Source organism: Pipistrellus hanaki, assembly GCF_964339955.1.
Source record: "Pipistrellus hanaki genome assembly, chromosome: 4".
Classification (NCBI taxonomy): domain Eukaryota; kingdom Metazoa; phylum Chordata; class Mammalia; order Chiroptera; family Vespertilionidae; genus Pipistrellus; species Pipistrellus hanaki.
Window position 1 is genome coordinate 65,317,326 of NC_140506.1, and position 25,188 is coordinate 65,342,513.

The window sequence follows — 25,188 nt, forward strand, 5'->3', positions numbered from 1 at the left end:
TATAACCAATTTATTGATTTCTACAATAGAGAATTAACATTAAGAATATTAAGCCTGTAAGCCATAAGTATACTGTTTCTCCATTTATTTACATCTTATTTGATTTTTCTCATCAGTGTTTATAGTTTTTTGCATACATATCTAACACATATTTTGTTAGTTTATACCTAAATATTTAATGCACATATGGTACTTTTATTTTTATTTCTTTTACATTTACTCATTGGTGGCATATTGACCTTGTATCCTACAACACTGCTGAACACTAATTTTTTGGTAGGTTTTTTGTAGAGTCCTTGAGATTGCTATGTAGATCAGGGTTGGGGAACGTCCAGCCCATGGGCTGTATAAGGCCCTCAAATTAATTTGAGGGCATTAAGGGTGAGTTAGTTAAATGTTTGACTAAATATAACAGGCTAACTTTTAAGTTGATAATATTGTATGGGCCGAGAATGATGTTATAAATATCCAAATGGCCATTAGCAGGAAAAAGGGTTTCCCACCCCTGAAATTGTGTTGTCTTGTGATTAGAGTCTTCCTTCTTTTTTTCTTCCCAATCTTTATGCCTTTTTAAAATTTTGCATTAATGCACTAGCTAGGGCTACCAGTCTTATATTGAATAGAAATATTGAGAGCGATTAGTCTTTCCCATTTCATGGTTGTGGAAGAAAAAAAATTGTTCTTTTTGCTATACATATTAAGTTATCTGTATGGTTTTTTTGTAGGTGACCTTAAGCTTTACTGAAGTCATTTTTTCTGATAATTTTTTGGTGGAGACTAGGGTTTTCTATATACAGCATCATGTCATCTGCAAATAATGAGAGTTTTATTTCTTTATAATTTGCCTTTTATTTCTTTTTTTATGTTTGATGGTATTCATTTATTTTTATTGTTATAACAATTAAAATATGTAAAAAATAAAGATGCAGTGCTGTCTTCCAAGTGCATTTCTGAAATACATTAATTCAGAATAGATGCAGAGGTAGCAAAGTGCTTTTATTTCTTTGTCTTGTCTGAATGCTATGGCTAGGACTTCCAACACCATGTTGAATAGAAATGGTGATAGTGGGCATTCTTGTCCTCTTCCAATCTTAGGAAAGACTTTCAGCTTTTTCTGAGGATGGTACCAATGGCAGAACTACACTAGGTTTGTGCATCAGTGACTCCAAGAAAAACTATCTTTCTGGCTTTTCACCATTGAGTATGATATTAGCTGTGGGTTTGTCATATATGGACTTTATTATGTTGAGATATGTTCCTTCTATACCAACTTTGTTCAGTATTTATATCATAAAAGGATGTTTAATTTTGTTAATTTTTTTCTGCCTCTATTGAGATGATCATTTGGTGTTTATCCTATATTTTGTTAATGTGATGTACTTCATTAATTGATTTACAGATGTTGGACTTCCCTTGCATTATTTGGTTATGATGTTGGTGTGAAAAAATAAATAAATAAATTTCCAGTTGGGGCCATTGTCTGTGGGGATTTTCTCCTACATACCAGAGATGTGCAATGTTGAGTTAATTGGCATGTCTAAATTATCACAGTCTGAATGAGAGAGACGGGGGCGGAGGAGGGGGGAGGAAATGAGAGAATGAGAGAGAATAAGCTTACCTTGTGATGGAAGGGCTTGTGATGGAACCCTTGAGGAAGGGTTGGTTCCAGGGCAGTTCCCACCTTAAGCCCTGAGCTGCTGAAACTGGCTCAGACCAACCAGAGTCCTGTTTGAAAATTATCTTACTTTTTAAATTAATTTTTCTTAAATGTATATATGCTATTTAGATTTATTAGGAATACGTTGAGTCTTTATTTAGAAGTTTGGCCGGAAATTTTCCTATAGGAACTTACTCTTATTTATATCAATTAGCTTTTGTATATTAACTTTATATCATGTTAATTTTATTGTTCTGGAGGTTTTTTGTTGTTGATTCTTTTAGGTTTTATACTTGGATGATCATATCATCTGTGAACAAAGAGTTTTATTCTTTCTTCCCAATCGGTAAACCATTTATTTCCTTTTCTTGTCCTACTACTTTATAGGTAGGACTTCCAGTATAGTATTGAAAAGCAGTGGTAAAAGGGACATCCTTTCCTTGTACCTAATTTTAGTGGTAAGCTTCAACTTTCTCATTATTAGGTATAGCTGTAGAGTTTTTTTTATAGATAGTCTTTCTTAAGTTGAGGAAAGTCTCCTGTCTTTGTAGTTTACTGAAAATTTTATAAATGAGTGTTGGAGTCACTGCTACATTTTCATGTAGCTGTTCTGTAGGCTATCTCTTGAGTATTCAGTATTATAGACAATCTGATAGATAAACCTGTGGCCAGTTCTTGGGTATATTCATAATTATTTTCTTAGAATTCATTTGACAGTCACTGAGTGTTTGTTACCAGGAACTAAGTAAAAATTATTAAAAAGATACTTTACATACAAAATTTGTAGTCTCTAAGTAGGTGATAATTATATTATAACTAGATGCCTGGTGCTCGGATTCATGCATTGGTGGGGTCCCTTGGCTTGGCCTGTGTTGATTGGGCCCAAACTAGCTCTCCGACATCCCCCAAGGGGTCCTGGATAACGAGAGGGCGCAGGCCAGGCCAAGGGACCCTACTGGTGCACAATCGGGGCTGGGGAGGGACCACAGGAGGGCTCCAGGGTGTGCCCAGCCCATCTTGCCCAGTCGTGATTGGCCAGACCCCAGCAGCAAGCTAACTACTGGTTGGAGCATCTGCCCCCTGGTGGCCATTGCGCGTCATAGCGACTGGTCGAACAGTCAAACAGGACACTTAGCATATCAGGCTTTTATTATATAGGATGTGATAAAAGAGTAGATATTCTATGGGAGCATATGGGCCAATCACCTACCCAGACGCAGCTAGAATTGAGGTTGAGGTTGTCCGAACATCTTTCAGAAATATTGTATTAGTTTGTTTTTAAATTCCTTCAAGTGAAAATGCTTAGGTGAAGGAGGCCCACCTTTGTGAGAGTTTGAGTGTGTAAGAATAAGATCCTGAAAGCAAAAAAAAGCCTCTGCTTTCAATTTTTCAATAAAGAATTGAAATTTTTAAAGCTCTGAAGAAATGTTCTCATGTCATAGAGGACAATTTACTTAAGAAGCTGATGAGAAAATCATATGAATTATGAATGTTTGGCTCAAAAGATTATTCATCATACAAAAGATTTACTAATTATAAAGAAAAAATAGATAATTTACCCTTACTAAAATTAAGATCTTCTATTCATTAAAATCTACCAATAAGAAAGTGACACATACTGGGGGAAAATATTTGCAGTATATATCTGACATGACTAAGAACTCTTATCGAGAACGTATAAAGAATGCCTACAAATCAGTAAGAACAATGGGCAAAATACTTGAAGAGACCCTTCAAAAAGAGAATATTCAAATGACCATAAACATATGAAAAACTGCTGAGCATCATTATTCATCAGGGAAATGAAAATTCAAACCACAGTAAAATGCACTGCACCTGCCATAATAGCTAAAATGAAAAAGATGGACTATGTCAAAGCATTGACAAGGAATAACAAATTTTCATATATTGCTTGTGGGAATATAAATTATATAACCATGTTAGAAAATTGCTTAATTCAGCTATTCCATTACTCCTAGATACATACTAAACAGAAATTTGTTCACGTTTGCTAAAAGATAGATGTGTTTGTGTGGGAGTGTGTTTGTATCAGAAAGTTCATACACTATTGATAGTTATAAAAACTGATAATCCATGGATTAATTTTATATTCACACCTTTGAATATTTTAGAGCAACAAGCAGGGGTAACCTATTACATACAACAATGTAGAAGAATATCATATACATAACATTACGAACAAAACCAAACACAAAAGAATATATTCTGTATGGTTACCCTTTTATGAAGAGCAAAAACAGGAAAAACTAATCCATGCTGGTAGAAACCTATATAGGTAAATGGTGAAGAGTGGAAGGCAGCATGAAGAGAGTTTCTAGGTTTGATGATAATGTTCTCTTTCTTGATTTAGGTGCTGGTTACACAGGGTCGTTGGGCTTGTGAAATATCTAGCTGTGCACTTTTTTTAGCTCCTCACCCGAGAGCATGCTTTTACTGATTTTAGAGGGAGAGGGGAAAAGAGAGGGAAAACATGGATGTGAGAAAGAAAAATCTGTTGGTTGCCTCTCACATGCACCCCGAACAGGGATTGAACCCACAACCTGGGTATGTGGAACCAGGAATGAAACCTGGGACCTTTTGGCTGTATGTGATAATGCTCCAAACAAGTGAGCAGTACATGCCAGGGCTAGCTGTGCATTTTTGACATGTTATGATGCTGTTATGTTATTTTTAAAAAGTGTTGCTTTTAAATGTTACAAGAAAACTATAATAAAGCCGAAAGCTTTACAATCTAGAATCCATTATATTGGTCATTAAACTTTAAGGTTAAAAAGTACAAAAATAGTTCCTTAGCTAAATTAAAATTTAAATGTTTGGGGAAAGGACATAATTTTAGGATAACTGTAATTTTAATTCAACTAGTATTAAATCTTCCTCTTATAATAAAGCAGCATTTTGAACTTCTTACATTTGTAACATGTTTTCAAGATTTGGTTTTGACTATTACATACTAATCAGTTTTATTATATATGACCAAAGTATTAAGTTTTTACTTTGTTAATTATAACACAACATGAAAAATTCATATCTCAAAAGGGGTGACTAGAAAATATTTTCTTTTTTCAATCTTGTGATTTTTTTTATTAGAAAAAGAGAGAAGATGAGTAAAAATGTGTTTTGGGTTCATTCTTACCCTCATAAGAGGAACTATAAATAACTGTGCTTATTCTTTCTCCCCTTCCTATCAAGGTAGTGTTCTAGTTATGTAATCTATAGAGACATAATTATAACACATAAACATGCCAATCTGGTTGTTTGTTTTTCACAGTCAATTCCATCTTCTCCAGAACCAATTAGTCTTCTTACAGAAGATGTTAGTACAAACTCCAATGGTCCAAAACCTGCAGAAGTTGTGCTAGAGGATGACACAGAAGATCTTTTTGCAGGTAATTGTAACTATCTTTGTTTTTTCTTTTTCTTTTTCTTTATTTTTTATATATTTTATTAATTTTGTACAGAGAGGAAGGGAGAGAGATAGAGAGTTAGAAACATCAATGAGAGAGAGTCACCGATCAGCTGCCTCTTGCACACACCCTACTGGGGATATGCCCGCAACCAAGGTACATGCCCTTGACCGGAATCGAACCCGGGACCTTTCAGTTCCCAAGCCGACGCTTCTATCCATTGAGCCAAACCGGTCTCGGCTATCTTTGTTTTTTCTTAATAATAGGCAATTATAGTGTATATCCTGTTAGAAAGTATTCTATAAAGCAAAATTAACATTTTGTGTAAAATGTTAGTGGTAGCTTTTCTTGTTAACAACTTAGATGGATAAGAAATTTCTAGTTAGATTACTTTGTGAAAAATATAAACTGTTGAGAGAAGTAAAAATGGAATATTTCCTGGCTTTAAGCATGTGAAAATAAGTCACATATTATAATTCATTGTTTTGATCAGAGCTTAGAGTAAAAAAATTAATGGTGTGTCATTTATGTTTTGAGAAATAGTTGTGATTATATTTTTTATTAATTACATGTTGTCACAAACCAACATTAAACTCTGGATTTAAAAATTACTTAATTTAGCCGAAACCGGTTTGGCTCAGTGGATAGAGCAGTCAGCCTGCAGACTGAAAGGTCCCAGGTTTATTCCAGTCAAGGGCATGTACCTTGGTTGTGGGCACATCCCCAGTAGTGGGTGTGCAGGAGGCAGCTGATCGATGTTTTTTGTCTCATCGATGTTTCTAACTCTATCTCTCTCCCTTCTTCTCTGTAAAAAACTCAATAAAATATATGTATTTTTAAAATTACTTAACTTATAATATATACTTAAAAATCTGTTTATTTTAATGCATCAGTATTTATCACCTTTCATTTTAATTCAATTTTAGGTGAGAAAATTGATGTGTGAGGAATTGAATTTTGATATAAGGTCAGGGTTTGGTGTAGTCCATTCTACCTTTAAAAAAATTGGACTCTCTTCAAAACAATGTTTGTGTTTAAAAATTAAAATTTTAAGTATAATTTAATGTTTGGATATTAAAAAGCCAAATCCTCCTTAGAAGAATGACACAAAAATATAAAATAATAATTGTGTGTTGAATACTTATGTTCTTAACTTTTATAGTATTTGAATATTAAAACCATTCTGTATTTTTATATAATTATGTTGAAGATATAGTCCTCAATCTCAAAGATTTATATAATATCTTGCTTGTTTAGCTCCATGAAAAGTTTTCACTGTAGCCATAGCTGGTTTGGTTCAGTGGATAGAGTGCCGATCTACAGACTGATGGGTTCCAGTCAAGGCCACATGCCCAGGTTGAGGACTTGTTCCCCAGTTGGGGGCATGCAGGAGGCAGCCGATCAATGATTCTCTCTCATCATTGATGTTTCTGTCCTCCCTCCCTCTCTGTAATCAATAAAAAATATATTAAAAAAAAAAAAAAAGGAAAGAAGCCAGTTGCAATGCAAATACTGAATGATTCCACTTATATGAAGAATCTAAAATAGTGAAAAAAATATAAAAGTGTTTTCACTGTAAATGAATTCATGTATTTTATCATGTCAGGAAATTTAAAATGTTATACCAAATTAGAGGTCTGGTGCACGAAATTTGTGCACTTGGGGCTGGGCGGGGGGGGGTGTCGGGGGGGTGGGAGGTGTCCCTCAGTATGGCCTACGCCCTCTCACAGTCCAGGAGCCCTCGGGGTATGTCCAACTGACGGCTTAGGCCTGTTCCCCTTGCAGAGCAGGCCTAAGCCATTAGTCAGACATCCTTAGTGCTGCTGCAGAGGTGGGAGAGGCTCCCACCACCACTGCTGTGCTCGCCAGCTGTGAGCCCAGCTTCCGGCTGAGTGGCCCCTAGCACTGGCCACCAGAGGGCAGCTCCTTTGTTGAGTGTCTGCCCCCTGGTGGTCAGTGCAAGTCATAGTGACTAGTCATTCTGCCGTTTGGTTGATTTGCATATTAGCCTTTTATTATATAGGATACCAATCATATCTCTCCTTTTTTATAGCTACCTAATAGCGTAGAAAAAAATCGTAGTTAACTAAAGTTGTACTGTTCTTTTGTTTGTTTCCTTTTGTGGACTTTTCCCAGGGAGTCCTTAAAAGTTTTTTCATAGCATTTGTTTTGTTCTAAAAGTTGACTTCTTCTGTACTTAAATAGGTAGTATTAATCTAGAATTGTGTGTATTCCTTTTCTAATTTGGGTCATATATAGAAGTTTTGTATTACCCATTTTAATAAAGACTCTTTTATCTTAAAGTCACATAAAATGTGCTGAAACTAGAACAACAGAACTGTGTGTGTGTATGCATGAGCCCAAGGAATGAAAATTTGGGATTTTTTTAGATTGTGCAATTTGCCACATTATGCCTAATAGTAATATTATTTGCCCACTTTACTTGATCTTTTTAATGTTTTAGTCTGCCTAGCAGTATATACTAAATATTGTGATTCAAATAGGGTCAATGCCCATGTTTGTTTTAAAAGAAAAGAAACAGGTACTGAACACTAAACATAGTCATGTTTCCTTTGTTATTTGCAAATACTTTTTACGCTTTATCTTTTTCCTAAACTCAGCTGCATTTCATAATCTGATCATTTTTATGTGAATGAGTTAATACTATACTTGCATTTTATTTATGAAGCCTTTAAGTAGATTGATCATTCATTCCCCCTTCAATGGAGGAGTATGGTTCTAGGAAACCATAACAGAGAGTAGCAATGTTACCAGAAAACTATTGTCCAGTAATAAGACCATGTACCTATTTCCCCTATATCAGAGGAGAAAATATAGATATTGCTGTAGTGATTTAGTCGATTTGATTTTTAAACCATGAGTGGATTAGATTATATTGATATTTACACTGATGCATTTTATGTAGCATTTCAAATATTAGTTATGTCAGAAGTGGTACCAGAAAAAGTTTAAATGTATGTTACTATTATTAACCTAGAGAGTGCTCATCAAATAAGGTTGGCTTCAGAGCCCCTCTCCACCATTTGTTACAATCTGCACTGTACTTCACTGAGCACACTTTAGGAAACTGTCCGAGAGGAGTAAGTAAGGGTGTGCATATTAAAATTGTCTTGGACTTTTAGAACTTGTTTCTGACAGAATAATTAGCTTATTGCACTTATATTTCTTTTATCAAATAATACCAATTGTAAGTTAAATGAGTATTCCTTTGTTTACAAATTCTCCGGTGTCTATCATATGTTTAAACTGTTATTTAGCTGACATTTGTAATTATCCTTAAAGTATCTCTTCCAAAGAAAAGTTAATCTTTATACTTAGTACCTATGGGACATCTCTGGAACCTTTAGGTCTGCTTTAAATTAAATTAAACTTCATGAACGTATAGCATGTTACTTTACTTTTGATAAAAGAAGTCATGAAAGAATTTAAGGTAGACTGTGTATTAGCATGCTGAATCTAAGTTCGTATCCATTTATTTCTATTTTCCCCCTGCCATATTCGTTACTTAGAGCATCTTTAGTTTTTATTTCTTTTATGAAACAGCTTATTAGAGTCTATACAAAGAATACAAAAAGCTGGTTTATCAGTGAAGTAAAATGTAATTGAAAAATTAAAATCACTTTGAGATACCTGCACTGATATCTTAATAAAGTTATGCCTTTCACAGTTTTTTATCTATGGGTTTCTTGTCAGTAACAGTACCTCCTTCAAATAATTTTTATTTTTTTATTTTGCTTTATTTGCTGCTTGTGGTTTTACTTGTTTATAGATTAAAACTTTCACACTTTCTACCTTTGATGTTGCTTCTTATATTTATTGCTATTGGTTTCATTAAAAAAATATATTAGCAATTTTAGCAGCCTGAAGTTGCATGTAAGATTTTAATTTGTTAGGTTAGGTTCATCTATAGTGTATTCAACATCTATAGTCTTATTTTCTTCCTCTGGTTACCATAGTTTGAACGATTTTGATTATTATTTTTAATATAAAAAATGGAGCAATGCTAAATAAAGATCTCATCAACGTGAGATAGCCAGTAAGAGTAGATTGATAAAATGCAAGTTTTTACATTTAAATGTTAACATATTTACCTTATTTCTGGTATGCTTTTTGAGGTGTTCAAATTAAAGTGGCTGATAGATTGCCATTATTACCTTCTCAAACCTCTAGGAATCTAAAAACCTCCAATTAGAAACAGGTGATCTAATCTTATTTTCCTCGAAGTCCTGCCACTAATGGTAATTTTCATTTTTATGGCTTTTCTTTTTACTTTATCAGTTTCGTGGAGACCTTCCCATCCAAATCTACAATTAGTTTTGTAAACTGTTCCTGATTTTCCCTACCCTAAAGCATGTCTCCCATCTTAGCTCAAGTTTCAGTGTTTGTTCTGTAATTCATATAGCAATTAAATGTCTTATAACATTCTTTTTATTGTTCACTTGGCTATTACTTGTCTTTTATTATTATTTAACATTCCACATGCTTATATTTTATTTTCTCAACTAGATTATAAACTCCCTGAGGGCAAGTATGATATTTTACATTTCTTTGTGTTTCTACATTGCATCTAGCACTGTGTTACATAGCTGATAGGTAATTTGTTGATTTTGCTTTAAATACATTTAATTTCAGATTTTTCAAGTGAATTAAATTAAAACAAACACCTATTTGCTTTGTGTCATATTTATGTATTCTAATATCTAGTAATCTTTAGCAGTTAATTGCTTTAGATTATTAACTGTAAAGAATTTTCTGTAACAAATTTTTAATTCCAGTTGGGATATTTCTGGGCAGCTTTCTGCCATAAAATTTGTGTTTTTATACATAAAATAATAAATGTTAGTCTGAATAAAAGATTTTGGAAGGTAAGTTACCACAAGTGTAAGATATATTACAAATCTAAACACAAATGAGTGTGGAATTATCCACATCACTGCTTTCCTACTACCTTTATTCATACCACTAGATGATTATGTATAGATATTTAATTCACTTACTGGAATTCTTCCTAAAATCAACAGTCACTGTTGGTTTTAGAATTTTGATAGACAACTAAAGAAGGATTCATAAAATTATAACAATTATTTGTAGATAACATTATTTTGGTATTTATTTGTGGGAAGTATAAAATATTTTTCATAATTCATTAACTGTTATCTAGACTATTGGGGGTTTCTTACCAACGTCCTTAACTGACCTATTTAATTTGTATCTAGAAGCCACAGAAGAAGTTTCTCTGGACAGTCCAGAAAGGGAACCTATCCTCTCCTCTGAACCTTCTCCTGCAGTCACACCTGTGACCCCTACTACACTCATTGCTCCCAGAATTGAATCAAAGAGTATATCTGCTCCTGTGATCTTTGATAGATCTAGGGAAGAGGTATGGAAAAATTTTATATTCTAAATTAATAAGTAACTATTAAGTTTTTGCTCTCCACCCAACATCACTCTCCTATTAGTCATTTCTAATCAAAGCTTTATAGACATTTTGGGAAAAGAGCTATGGGCTAGAGTAGGGGTGTCGAACTCAATCAGAGAAGGGGCCAAAATCTAAAATCCAGCCTAAATTGCGGGCCGAATGGTTTACTGAACAGTCATAAACTGACAATGTCATAAACTGACAGCGGAGTGCAGTGATGACAGCGCAGTGCGGGCCACATTGCAAGGCCTGGCGGGCTGGATTTGGCCCGCGGGCCTTGTGTTTGACACATGTGGGCTAGAGTCATGTGACTTGGCTTTTTAATCCAGTAACTTGGGCAAATCACTTTCCTTTATTTATTTTTTAATCCTCACTCAAGGATATCTTTTGAAGAGAAAAAGAGAAACATAGATCAGTTACCTTCCATATGCAACCGACTGGGGATTGAACCCACAACCTGGGTTTGTGCCCAGACCAGGAATTGAACCTGCAACGTTTTTGGTTCATAGAACAATGCTCTAAATGACCAGGGCAAAACCACTTTCCTTATTAAGGCAAGGAGTTTGTCATTTGGGATCGTATCATCTGTGCCTCTCAAGATTCCTATGCTAGTCAAATAAAATGATGAATGAAAGGGCTTTGAAAACTTAATCACAACAATTTGAGCAATTTTATTTGATAAAAGCATGCAATTAATATTAGTTGTTATGTTGGCAGGTTGGAGGATAGGTTCTGACTGGAGAGGAAGCATAAGGGCCATTTGGTGTATAATGATACTGTTTGTTTCTTGATCTAGTTTGACTTTGTGAAAGTTATTAAATTGTGTATTTAGGAGTTGTATGCTTCATATATATTACATTTCAAATATAGCTTCTTTTTAAAACTGTAAGAGTACAAACTGAAATAAAAAGATTATAGTTAAAATACTCATTTTTCTTTTAAATTGTCTTTGACTTTAATATTGCTTTAAAAATTAGCAATATTTAACAATTTCTGTGCTGCTTGAGAATAATAAAACTTTCCTGCAGATTTGTTATTAGCGTTATTTTAAATGCCATTAAAGTACTTCTGTGGTCTCAAAGTAGCTTATTAGTATAATTTCTTTAAGTATTTAATAATCTACTGGCAAAAGTAATGGCTACTTGCTGCTTATTAAAGAATATAGGTGCAACTGAAAAATGCTGCTATTAAAAATAATGAAGGAACTAATTATTTTAATAATCTGAGACTGAAGATTTGATATATAGAAAAAAAATCAACAGTATCTCTATAGAAGACTAAAATGGTTTTTCTTCATCTAAGGAGTTATAAGAACACAAGATTTTGTGTTACTTTTCCAAATGGTCCTTTTCCTATTTCTTTGTGCGTATGTGTTTTTACATAATGAGGAAATACGAAAGCTTTTATCTCTTTAGAAATGGAGTGCTGAATGGCTTTTTATTTTTATTTTATTTTTTAATTGATTTCAGAGAGGAAAAGAGAGGAGAGAGAGAAACATCAATGATGAGAGAGAATCATTGACTGGCTGCCTCCTGCATGCCCCCTTTGGGGATTGAGCCCCAAACTTGGGCATGTGTCCTTGTCGCTGAGCCAAACCAACTTTGAATGGCTTTTTAAATTGATTGGTGTGACAGTGACCTTAGTAAAAGTTAGATGATAAAAATTATAGTGTTATGTCAATAGTATAAATTAGAATTTTTAACTCCAAAAAAAAAAAAATATTTTCTAGATTGAAGAAGAAGCAAATGGAGATATTTTTGATATAGAAATTGGTGTATCAGATCCAGAGAAAGTTGGTGAGTCAATATTTATTATATTTTTTACTTGCTTTTTTTATAATTAGCTTGGTTGTTAATAAATACATTGTTACAGTGCTAAATGGTATTTTTATTTTTAAGCTTTTAGGGACTTTTGTTCCTAATTTTGTTTTGTCTTTTTCTTAGCTTCATTGAGATTTAGTTAAATAAAAATAGTATATATTTAGGATGGTGATGATTTAATGTATATATACATTATGAAATTAGCACAGTCGAGTTAATCACATTACCTCACACATTTAGTTACATTTGTGTGTGTGTGTGGTTAAATTCATGTTTTTTAATAGTATTATTTGACTTTTCTTATAGGTGATGGCATGAATGCTTACATGGCATATAGAGTAACAACAAAGGTGAGCCTTTTGCTCCTTTAAAAAATATTAGTTCTCACTAAGTATAGTACAAGGGTGATTGAGGTGTAAGTGATCCCTTTATTTACCAAGGTGACCATCCAGTAAAGATTGCAAATAGATTGCTACATTGAGTTGTGAATGGTTTGGTAGGTAGAGTATTCTGTGAAAATATGCAGGAAGGAGCCTAATTAGACAAACGTAGGAGGAAGAAATGAGAATAGCATGTTCCAGGCAAAGGAATTTGCTTGTGTAAAAGCCAGAAGTCAAGAAAGCATTGTATCTTCTAGGATCTGCAAGAAGTGGAACCTGATGGAATTATTTGGCAATAAGCCTCCCTATACTATAAACAGCTACTTTAAGGAATTTGAACTTCATCCTGACGTTCAATGGAGAGCCATTGAAGAGATTCAAACAAAAGTGTGGCACAATTAAATTTTTGATTTAGAAAGATGTCTGAGACTCAGTATGAATTGGGAGTATCAAAGCAGAGGTCAGGATTTCTAATTAAGAGGCCACTGCAATTTTTTAAAAATACATTTTTATTGACTTCAGAGAGGAAGAGAGATAGAAACATTAATGATGAGAGAGAATCATTGATCAGCTGCCTCCTGCACACCCCCTGGGATCCAGCCTGAAACTAGGATATGTGCCCTTGACTATAATTGAACCTGGTACCCTTTACTGTGCAGGCTGATGCTCTATCCACTGAGCCAAATCAGCTAGGGTGCCATTGCAATTTTAAAAAGGATTGTAGGCCTTCAAGTCTTAAAAAGAAGAGAGATGGTCTGTAGGAACCCTAGCTATGAGAAGTAATACTTTACATAAGGTATTGGTTCTGGGGGTGAGTGAAATAAAAGGCTTCTTGAGTTGTGTAGGATTTTTTTTCTAAAGTAGACCAGTGTAAGTATATACATGCATATTCACAATTATATATAACATTGACTTCTGAATAATTGACTAGTATTCAGAATTTAAAATACCTCTTTTTCACTTGTAGACTTCTCTTTCCATGTTCAGTAAGAATGAATTTTCAGTTAAAAGAAGATTTAGTGACTTTCTTGGTTTGCATAGCAAGTTAGCAAACAAGTATTTACATGTCGGCTATATTGTACCACCAGCTCCAGAAAAGAGTATAGTAGGTAAGTGCGAATAAAAAAAATAACTTTTGTTACTGTTACTAGTTCAATTATAACTATAAATTTCTAGATTTCATGATCATTCACTATCATGACATCTCATAATATGTAAAAATACTGAATTTAAATATTCCATTTATGACAGTTATTCATCAACCAACGACTGTATAAGCTAATACAATGATGTTAATATTGGGTCATAATTTTGAAAGCGCTTTAAAACCCCTTTTAGGGTCATTAGAGTTCCATGTTACTGAGTAACATTTAGAGGGTGTTTAATATTATTAGCATATTAATAATTTTTCTAAGGGATGTTTGACTTTTAGTTATATATTGTTAAAAAAGATTTGATCTAACCTCGCTATTTAAATGCAGTTTACTTCATAACCTCAATATAATGTTTAAAAACATTGTTATTTATACAAACAATAAAGGCTTAGTTAAGAATATGCAGAGCCGAAGCCGGTTTCTGCAGACCGAAGGGTCCCGGGTTTGATTCCGGTCAGGGGCATGTGCCTTGGTTGTGGGCACATCCCCAACAGGGGATGTGCAGAAGGCAGCTGATCAGACTCTCAAACCTCAGAGGGAAAATAGGGGAGGGTGGGGGTAAGGGGAGAGATCAACCAAAGGACGTGTGCATGCGTATGGGCCTAGCCAGTGGCCATGGACAACAGGGGGGCGGGGGCATATGTGGGGAGGGGTTTGGGATGGGAATGGGGGGATGAGGACAATTATGTGATACCATAATAAAAAAAATGTGTGTGTGCAAAAGTTTGAACAGTTATTAAAGGTGGGTTAGAAATTGAACTCTGAGCCTCCTGGAAGCCAACCAAGTAGAAAAATGTTCATTTTATAATTTCATACTGTTTATAATTTTTTAAAGTAAAAATGAATACATTGTCTAAGAAAAATTCAAGGTATGGAAATTTCCTTAATTATATACTAAAACTAAGTGGTTTTCAAATAACAAACAATGATAATGGGGTAGTGAAATAAGAATAGTAACTTCTTTGCTGGGAAGTTAGAACTGAAAGAAGAGGAATCTTTTCATTAGCACCCAGCGGTTACTGCACTTTTAAAAACCTTAGTTGACTTAAAATCAGTATTTCATTAAGCTTTTAGAAAAGAAGTACAAAGTTGAAAAGTTTTAAAAGGTAACTGGTTAGAGTAAGGCGTTTTTTTTGTTGTTGTTGTTGTTGTTGTTGTTTTTTGTCTCTTCACAATGGCTTATAAAGATTACTGCTAGGAAATAGAAAGAGCAGAAGATACTTGAAGGAAATAAACAAAGAACCATATCTTTGGAAGGTTTTTTCCCAAGCAAACAGAATATATGAAATAATATCCCACATCGTGTAGTCGATTCAGGATAGATGTTTGAGTGTTCTTTTTCAAACTATTATATTTCAGAGGAATTAAGTTAAATAGAACATTCATAGGTGATATGTTCATTTATCAGATATGCCAACCTGAGTAATTAATTGAATTAATTACTAATTAAATGACTAATTGAATTAATTTGTACATAATTTTAATGACTTTACTATATTAGTGTTGTTAAAGTTGAAATTGCCAATATAGAAATTGTTAACATGTTTACTTTTTAAATTTGAAGAGTCTTAAATATCTCTATGAAAGAGCTGTTGTTTCAATTTTTATAAAACAACCATGGTAAATATACAAGAAAATGTTCTTAGAATCTGCAAGAGATAATATTTAGCAAATTCATGGGCTACACTTATTTTTATTTTTATTTTCCCCAAGGTAAAAAACCTTAATTGTTACTAATAAATGAAAATATTAATTGAGCTTAAATTTACTAATTTGAATTCTATTGAAATGTAAACACATTTTAGTTTAGCAGGAGTGTAATATATAACAGAGAAGGAATCCAAAAGTTATAGTCAGAAAACTACAAACACAGCTCAACCCCTGCTTTATTTACAAATACTTACAAAGTAGAATTACTATGTCATGAGTTTTAACTTCTCAAAGTATGATACTAATTATACATTTAGGACTGTTGGTCAAATTTTAGAGTATATTTTAAATTAGGCAGAAATGATTAAAAAAGACGTTATATAATAACATAAAGTCATGAGTCTCATTCAATTTTTTTCAAAGGCATGACCAAGGTCAAAGTGGGTAAAGAAGATTTATCATCCACTGAATTTGTAGAAAAACGAAGAGCAGCTCTGGAAAGGTAATTCTAGATAGCTCTGCTTTATTTACTCATGGTTTTGCTTCAGTAATATGTCTAATGCCATTATATGGTATAACTTATTTCAGTGATTAATTGATAACTCATCAAAAGTGTTTTAAACTTTTATTAAGAAAATTGCTTCTTTGAACAATACTGTTTATTCTGCTTTTATTAAATAGGTCTATTCTTGTATTGTTTTTACAAGCAGCAATATAAAGGCATGAGTTAGTTGAAGATCTAATTATTATGTCATAGCTGTGGTCAACAGAGAAGTAAAAAAAAAGAATTTATGAATCTTTTGAAAGTGGGAAAAGGGTTAATAAAATTATTTGGATAAAAATATCTCTAGAATTATTTATATTATTAGGAAGTTATACTCACATTCATGTTCTGTATTGGATAATTTGGCTAATTATAGTTCATCTAAATTTTTTGAATTATTACTGGGTAAGATTATTAAATCCACTGAATAATTAGGTTTTTGCTCTATCCTTTAATTTTGTATCATTGATTTTGACTTGAGTGTACAAAAGTATGTGACTTCTTGAGTTGACTGGATGTTTAGAGGCTAAAATGCTCTACCTTTAAGTACTTGACTCAACACATTTCCCATGGCTTTGAAGACTTGTCATTATAGTAGCTGGTGAAAAGTGGAGTGGAGTGGATGGCAGGATTCCCACTTCCAGAATCTAAACATTTATTCTTTTCTTACTATGCTGAAAATGTGATAAAACAAATTTGAAATTATCTTATTTAAAGTCCAAGTTTTAGAACCTAAGTACACATTACCTAAAGCTAAAACATTTTCTGATTTCACAGGGTTTTTAAAATTTTCATAAAATTTTACTTATTTTAGTTGAATTTGTTTATTTGTTCTTTGTTTTATTTTGTTTTGGCTTAAAATAAATGGTTGGGGTTGGGGAGTGGGAGTAGAAGAAATTTTAGAGAGTAGTAGTATATGTATTATCTACAGGCCACAAATTATTTTTTAAAACTATTTTTAAGGAACTTATTTTTGCGTTTTAGTAATAAGTTATTTAAATTATAAGAAAATGCCACCGTAAAGTCAGGTTTGAACAATTGCTGTAAGAAAAGCTAAAGGATATGCTATTTAAAATCTTATAAAAGACTTAAAAGATGAGATTATGTTTAGACCTCCAGTCAAGGTGGCAGCATAGGTAAACATGGTATTTGCTTCCACATCAGAATTACAACTAAAATCAGAACCACCTGAAATTCAGCTGAATGGAAGTTTTACATCTGAGGATTTTTTTTATTATTATTTTGTTTACATCTGAGGAATTTAAAAAGAAACCAAATTGAGACTGATTGGAGGGACAGAGACAAGGAAAGGGATGATCCCACACCCATGTGTGGGAGATAGTGTTTTCTGGACTCCCAAACAGTTCTTAAAGATTCCACACAGGTTCTAATTCTGGATTCACTCCAAGCTCCAGTTACTGGGACAAGAGCTTGAAAGGCACCAGAGATATATGAAGAGGGACTGAAGTGTCGAGCATCAGGGCAAGAGTTCGGGGGGGAAGAAGGGGTCAGCTTTCTTCCAGACAGAAGTGCTAGCAAAGGCCCTTGTTCCTTTTCTAAGCCCAACACATGTGGCAGGCAGGCGCCATCTTGAGTCTCCATCAACCTAGCTCACACTGTTTGCTTCACCCTGGTGATTCCCTGAGGCCCTCCCCTATTCAACTTTCAGGGCCACCCAAGCTATTTCCTGTGGCTTTTAAATACAAGTGCCCTGTCTTGGCTTATGCTTTAGATTTTTCTAAAATCTCTTAAGTAGCATCTGCCCTCAGTGAGCCCTGTATCTCTCACTAGGTGATCTAGGCCTGGCACTAGCAGCAGCCAGCCTTGGTTCACAGCTTGGCCTTGTTTGAGAACTTCTAAGACCATGACGACTAGCCGCCATCTGCAGTTCACCTTGTAGCTCATGCCAGGTGGCCCCAGGCAGAACACTGACAATGGCTGACCTTGACCTACACCTCCTAGGAGGCACTCAGTGCACAGCTTCAGACCATGTCAGGCACCACCACCCAACTGCTTGGCATAAGCCACACATTCAGGGGGTTAGATTCAGCAGGAACCAGAGCCCTGCTAAAGTAAGTCCTACTCTGAGGTGGGCCCTCTGTACAACTGATCCTCCATGGTGGGTAGAGGTTGGTGGTTAGTGGTCACAGCCAGTCCTTGCAGCTGATTGGCCTGGGGGTAAATCCCTCCCATTAATATGCCAACAACAACAAGGCTCAGTCACAAGGGTAGGGTGTATGCAGCCCAAAAGTGCATCTCAAGCTTGGGTGATTGGGAGGCTGTGCTACTGGATCCTACAGGATATTTACTATATTAGACCACTTTACCAAGCCTGGAAGATTTAGCAGCTCTACTTAATCATAGAAAGAAACATAGGTTGGCTACTATCAAAATGAGGAGAGAAAGAAACATATCACAAATGAAAAAAAAAAAAAAAAAAACAGAACAAAACTCCAGAAAAAGAACTAAATAAAGCAATATACTAGATGCAGAGTTCAAGACACTTGCTTGATATAAGGATGCTCAATGAACAGTGAAAACTTCAACAGCATAAAAAAGGAACAGTCAGAAATGAGGTCTACACTAACCAAAATGAAGAATAATTTACAGGTAATCAACAGTAGAGTAAGCCGAGAACCAAATCTGCAATTTGGAATGTAAGGAAGCAAAAAACACCCAATCAAAACAGCAAAAAGAATCCCCCCGAAATGATGATAATGTAGGGAGCCTCTGGGACAACTTCAAGTGTACTAACATTTCCATTATGGGGTTGCCAGAAAGAAGAGAGAGAGAGCAAGAAATTGAAAACCTGTTTGAGAAGATAGTGATGAATAACTTCGCTAACCTGGTGAAGGAAATCCTATGTAATAAAAGAGTAATATACAAATTAACCACCACTCTGCTATACCAATAAACCATGCCCACAAAGCCACACCCACCAGACAATCGGGAGTGAATATGCAAATAAACTCAATCAAGATGGCTATGGCCACAGAAGAGCAGGAGGGTGGCTTGGGTTTCCCTGATGATGAGGGAAGCCAAGCTTTCAGCCTGCCCTTGTAGGCCCAGGCCTCTGCTTAAGGCTACAAAGTTTCAATTATAATTTTATTTTTTATTTATTTATTTATTCTTAATATATTTTATTGATTCTTTACAGAGAGGAAGGGAGAGAAATAGAGAGATAGAAACGTCGATGAGAGAGAAGCATTGACCAGCTGCTTCCTGCGCACCCCCTACTGGGGATGTGCCCGCAACCAACGTACATGCCCTTGACTGGAATCGAACCCCGGACCTTTCAGTCTGCAGACCGACGCACTCTACCGCTGAGCCAAACCGGTTTTGGCCAAAGTTTCAATTATAAAAGATACACAAATCCCACAGAAATGGCTGCAAGCAGAAGGCTTGGCTCCGCTCTAGGCTACAAAGTTTCAATTGTAGAAGATAAGTAAACCCCAGATACCAGGGCTTCCGCTTGGGTCACCAGGAGGCATGGCTGGCCTGCAAACCACCAAAGGCTCCTCGCCCAGGCCACCCCACACCCCAAGGGAACCCCCACCCTGATCCGGGACATCCTTCAGGGCAAACCAGCTGGCCCCCACCCATGCACCAGGCTTCTGTCCTATCTAATAAGAGTAATATGCAGATTGACTATCACTCCAACATACAAGATGGCTGTATGTGGACACAAGATGTCTATCAGGGGAAGGCAGTTGGGAGGGACCAGGCCTATAAGGGAGAGCAGTTGTGGGTGATCAGGCCAGCAGGGAAGGGTAGTTGGGAGGGTCCAGGACCAGGCCTGCAAGGGAGAGCAGTTGGGGGCGATTAAGCCTGCAGGGGAGGGCAGTTAGGGGTGACTAAGCCAGCAGAGGAGGGAAGTTAGGGGTGACCAGGCCAGCAGAGGAGGGAAGTTGGGAGCAAACAGGCTGGCAGGGGAGCAGTTAGACATCAGTCAGGCTGGCAGGGGAGTTGTTAGGGGGAGATTAGGCTAGCAGGCCGAAGCGATTAGAGGCAATCAGGAAGGCAGGCAGGCAAGCAGTTGGAAGCCAGCAGTCCTAGATTGTGAGAGTAAACGACTGCCTGTTTAGGCCCACCGGTATCTTTTAGGCCCCCCTTGAGGTATCCCAGATTGGAAGAGGGTGCATGCAGGTTGGGCTGAGAGAATCTTAGAAGCAGTTAGTTACCACCAAAAGGGAGCTCCCAGAAGACTGTCAGCTGATTTCCTAACCAAAATTTTGCAGGCCAGAAGGGATTGGCAACAAATACTCAAAGTGATGAAAAGCAAGGACCTTCAACCAAAATTACCCAGCAAAGCTATTATTTAGAATTGAAGGACAGGTAAAGAGCTTCCCAGACAAGAAAATGCTAAAGGAGTTCATCACTACTAAAGTAGTATTATATGAAATGTTAAAGTCTCTTCTCTAAAGAAGAAGGAAAAAAAAAGAAAATATGAACAACAAAGTGACAATAAATACATATTTATCAACAATTAAGTCTAAAAAACAAAACAAAATACATGCACAAGCAGAACAGAAACAGACTCATACAGAACATTTTTAAAAAATATATTTTATTAATTTTGTACAGAGAGGAAGGGAGAGAGATAGTTAGAAACATCAATGAGAGAGAGTCACCGATCAGCTGCCTCTTGCACACCCCCTACTGGGGATATGCCCGCAACCAAGGTACATGCCCTTGACCGGAATCGAACCCAGGACCCTTCAATCCCCAAGCCGAAGCTCTATCCATTGAGCCAAACCGGTCTTGGTTATACAGAACATTTTGATGGTTGCCAGATGGGGGGAGGTTAGAGAGCATGAATGAAAAAGATGAAGAGAAAAAAGAAGTACAAATTGATTGTTGCAGAATAGTCATGGGGATGTAAAGTACAGCTTAGGGCAGTGTTTCCCAACCTTCTCTCATGATGAGAATCACCTAGTGGAGTTGTTAAAACACAGATTCCTGAATCCCAACTAAGAAGTGCTAAACTAGAATTTTTGAGAACATATAGGTAAAATTGCATACCTAACTTAGTGCTCTGTATATAAAATCAGTCTTAGAGCACTAGTTAGGTATACAATTTTACCTATATGTTCCCAAAAATTCTAGTTTAGCACTTCTTAGTTGGGATTCAGGAATCTGTGTTTTAACAACTCCACCAGGTGATTCTCATCATGAGAGAAGGTTGGGAAACACTGGCTTAGGGAATGTAGTCAATAATAACTATGCATGTTTTCTGATGGGTGTGAGATTTATTGGGATGATCACTTAGTAAGTTATACCTAATCATTGGGGTGTACACCTGAAACTAATATAATAATGTATATCAATTGTAATTGCAAATAAAAAATGCAAAAAAAGGTGACATTATGTCTGTGACAATCAGTTACTCAGGAAAGGATTTAAACATCAAGAGATGTTTAGGTTAAGCATTAGAATTGTTCCTGTTGTGAAAAATGTCATAGGCTGAATATTTTTAAGATTAAAGGTTGATACTGCTCTGCTTTATTTTTGCTTAATCCCTGAAAGTATAACCCTGACCCTTTGAGAAATCTTTCAAGTCCTATTTTTCTATGAGTAAATTTGAAACATTTCAGATGGCATGCTTGATAAGGAACTTAATGAAGATTTATTGTACCGAGCTCATATAATTTGGTTCTACATTCACCTTTCTTGTAACTTGAATGCATCCAGCAATATTAAACATTGAGGAGTTTTAAGGAAATATTGAAACCTAACCTAGTGTATACGTGAAGATAGTTTCTTTACTGACAAATGTTACTTGTTAAATACTATTTTTGTGGAATTTGCAGTAGTGAAAGAAAGGAAACAGTATACTATTGAGGGGAAAGTTTAGTTTGCACTAGAAAAATGACTGAAGAAAATATAGGTGTTAAGGTATGAAACAAAAAAATTGGAATGAATTTTCTAAAGTGATTGTTCTGTGACATTTCTTAAAATTGATTTGTTAGGATAGGTATATCTGTGGAACATCCAGCCTCTTTGAATCTTGTAGGTCAGAGAAGTACTTTTCTTTGTATGTACATTTACATATTTATTTGTCTGTTCAATTTAGAGAATCCAGATTACTCTCTTGAAAGAAGTGGTTAAGAACTCAAGTACTTCCCTGCCACGCTCATTGAATTATGCAGAAACTATTGATACTATTTAAGAGTATCTCTTAGATCACTGTCTTGATTTTCTTGAGAGTACTTCACATCTTACTTTAAGAGCATATTGAGTCTATATTGTAAGTAAGGATACACTTCAGCAAAACAGAAATACAAAGTAGCATGATATAATGTGCACATTTAGAATCCTTTTCTCTGTTGAAGCCTCCATTTTATTACATATGCACACTCTGTGTGACTTTATGCAAGTCATTTAACTTCAATTCATTCTTTATTTCTGAGATGTAAGTGTATCATTTAGGAATGTGTTTTAGGATTGTGTGATTCATCAGGAAATCCTATTGTTTCCTTCTAATACCTGGAATATAACGATTTCTCACCAGTCCTCTTCAAATCCAAATGTCTGAAATAACTACAGTTGGCTCCTAATTCTTCCGGTTTCCATCCTTGTACCTCTACTCCTTTTTTTTTTTCTTTTAAATAATAGTTTATTTTTAAATTACAGTTGACATATAATATTATATTAATTTCAGGTGTACTTCTTTTTCAATATTGCAGCCAGGATCATACTTTTAAACCATGAATCAGATCATATCAATACTTGCCATTTCATTCAATAAAAGCCAGAGCCTTTATAATGGCCCACAAAACCTTACATGCTCACTGTTACCTATTCCATCTCATATCCTCGTTGATCACTCTCTCTAGGCCACACTAATTTTTTTGCTGCCCTTTAAAGATCTCAGATAGTTTTCCACCTTAAAGTTTTTCACTGGCTGCTCCTACTGCTTAGAAAGCTTTTGTTTCCAGGAATCTGCGTGGTTAATTCCCTTACCTCTTTTAAATTCAGATATCACCTTTCAATAAAATGTTTTATGATCACTGGGCTTTATTCAGACTTTTTAAAAATCACCACCAACAAAACCTTACACATTTGATCCCATTTGTTCTACTTTCTATCCTTCCTTCTTTCCATGGCATTTACTACCTTGTCACATAAACATAATTTACATAACTTAGACCGTTTATTGTCTATTATTAAAATACAACCTCCACTAGGGACAGGAACTTCTTTTCTTTTCTTCACTGATACATTCTGAGTCCTTGGAACAATAACATAATGTAGTAAATGCTTGGTAAATATTTGTTGAATGAACAACTGTATGTCATGAAAGAATCAGTTCTTTTGCCCTTTTTAATTCTCATTATTAGCACGTGTTTGAATTTCGCAAGGAAATATTTTTGACTTTGTTCCTTTTAAGCATTTTGTATAACTACTTCATATTTTGTTTTGTTTTGCGTAAGTAAATAGTAACTTGAAAGCCCTAAGTAATTATTCTAAAGTTAGGACTAATCTTTTCTTAGAGCAAATATGAAGAATAACTACTGACCACCTCTTGTTGAATCTGATACTTACTTTTCATTATAATTGCATTGCATCTTTCATTTCTATTTTCCTTGTGTATTCCTTCTTTCTTCCCATACTCCCTTTCAGTGTTATTCCTACATGCTTTCCTTTATATATCAACAATCCTCCCTCACTTTAATTCTGAATTTGGGTGTATTTACCAATATTAATTTTAAAATTAATTTTATGTTTGTTCTTAATTTTAACATTATGTAAGATTAATACTTTTGTTTTTAATGGTTAGTTGCTCTTTACTTTCATGTAATCTTTAAGAAGAAAAATTTTACTCTCTTTTTTTAGAATATTATTTTCTATAATCAATTCCTCAACAATGCCAGTATTTGGTAGGGTGAATAAAGGAAATCTGTGGTCAGTTGAGTTTTGTTAACAAAACCCTAGGCAGTTTATTTCCTGCAGTAATTTTCACAGCACCTAATATGCTGCTGTTCATTATAAACCTTAAAGAAAATAATACGTTATGTAATATGAATTCACTTTGGAAAGCTATTTTACAATATAAGCAGTATTAGGTATTTGCATGTAGGTTTGAAATATTGGACTATTTCTTCAAGGTTGTGTACTAGATGTTTTGTCTTCCTTTTTGCTTGTTCATTTCACAAATGTCTAAGTGCTAGCTTTTTACCAGCTGTTGTGTATACTCAGATGAACATCTTACTCAAACTTCCTTAAGCAGTAAGCAGTCTAAACTATGAAGTAACTTACTTTAATAGCACTGGATAAATTCAGTATTAAAATTGTAAGTAAAAACAAAAACAAAAACAAATTCTAAGTAAAATTCCAGTGGGAAAATACCAACATTTCTTAAATTTATTGGATTAGTGTTCCTCCTGCATTTCTTTTTTAGCTTGATAATGTAGACAGCAAATGCTATTTTAAGCAACAGTGCAGATTGTATTACATATATCTACTAAATGCTCTATTATAAGGACTTTTTATGTGTCCCAATGACTTAAAGTGAAATTTAATATGGTATATATTTTACTTAAATATACCAAAAAAAAACAAACAAACACATAGGATAAAATAGTAATTTTAACCACTGTGTAGAATTTCATTTTAGAGAAGGTTTTTTGTTTGTTTTTTCCAGAAAGTTTATCTTAGATATATTGTAATCTTGTAAAAAGGTAGAAACAATTGCTGACTATATTTATTATTCTGCAGAAATAGAATAACCATATCTTAATTGTGAGATAAAATATAATTGAAATATTTATGTAATCTTTAATCTGAGGAAAAAGCAATTTTAATATGTTTTTAATTTATTTTTTCCTATTTTATTTTATTATAATTTTTTTTATTGTCTAAAGTTTTACATATGTCTCCTTTTTCCCCAAGCCATTCCCACCTGTCCCCCAGCCATTCCCACTTGGACAAGCCCCCTGATTTCTTTTATAGAGAAAGAGGAAGGGAGAGGGAGATAGAAACATTGATGATCGATCGTTGGCAGCCTCCTGCCCAACCCTTACTGGGGATCAAGCTCACAACTGGGGCATGTGCCCTGACCAGGAATCAAGTCAGCAACCTTTTGCTTCATGGGTCGAGGCTCAACCACTAAGCTATA

General features: G+C 34.8%; 1 protein-coding gene across 2 annotated transcripts in view; it reads left to right on the plus strand.

Annotated features, from left to right (window-relative positions):
- The window catches only part of SNX2 (sorting nexin 2), a 44,773-nt gene that overhangs the window by 7,631 nt on the left and 11,954 nt on the right, over positions 1–25,188 (plus strand). For both annotated transcript variants that reach the window (XM_084881383.1, XM_084881382.1), the window contains exons 2-7: positions 4,947–5,064; positions 10,320–10,483; positions 12,252–12,318; positions 12,649–12,692; positions 13,690–13,831; positions 15,950–16,028. In XM_084881383.1, the coding sequence (XP_084737509.1) occupies positions 4,947–5,064; positions 10,320–10,483; positions 12,252–12,318; positions 12,649–12,692; positions 13,690–13,831; positions 15,950–16,028 (614 nt within the window). The remainder of the gene's footprint in view (positions 1–4,946; positions 5,065–10,319; positions 10,484–12,251; positions 12,319–12,648; positions 12,693–13,689; positions 13,832–15,949; positions 16,029–25,188) is intronic.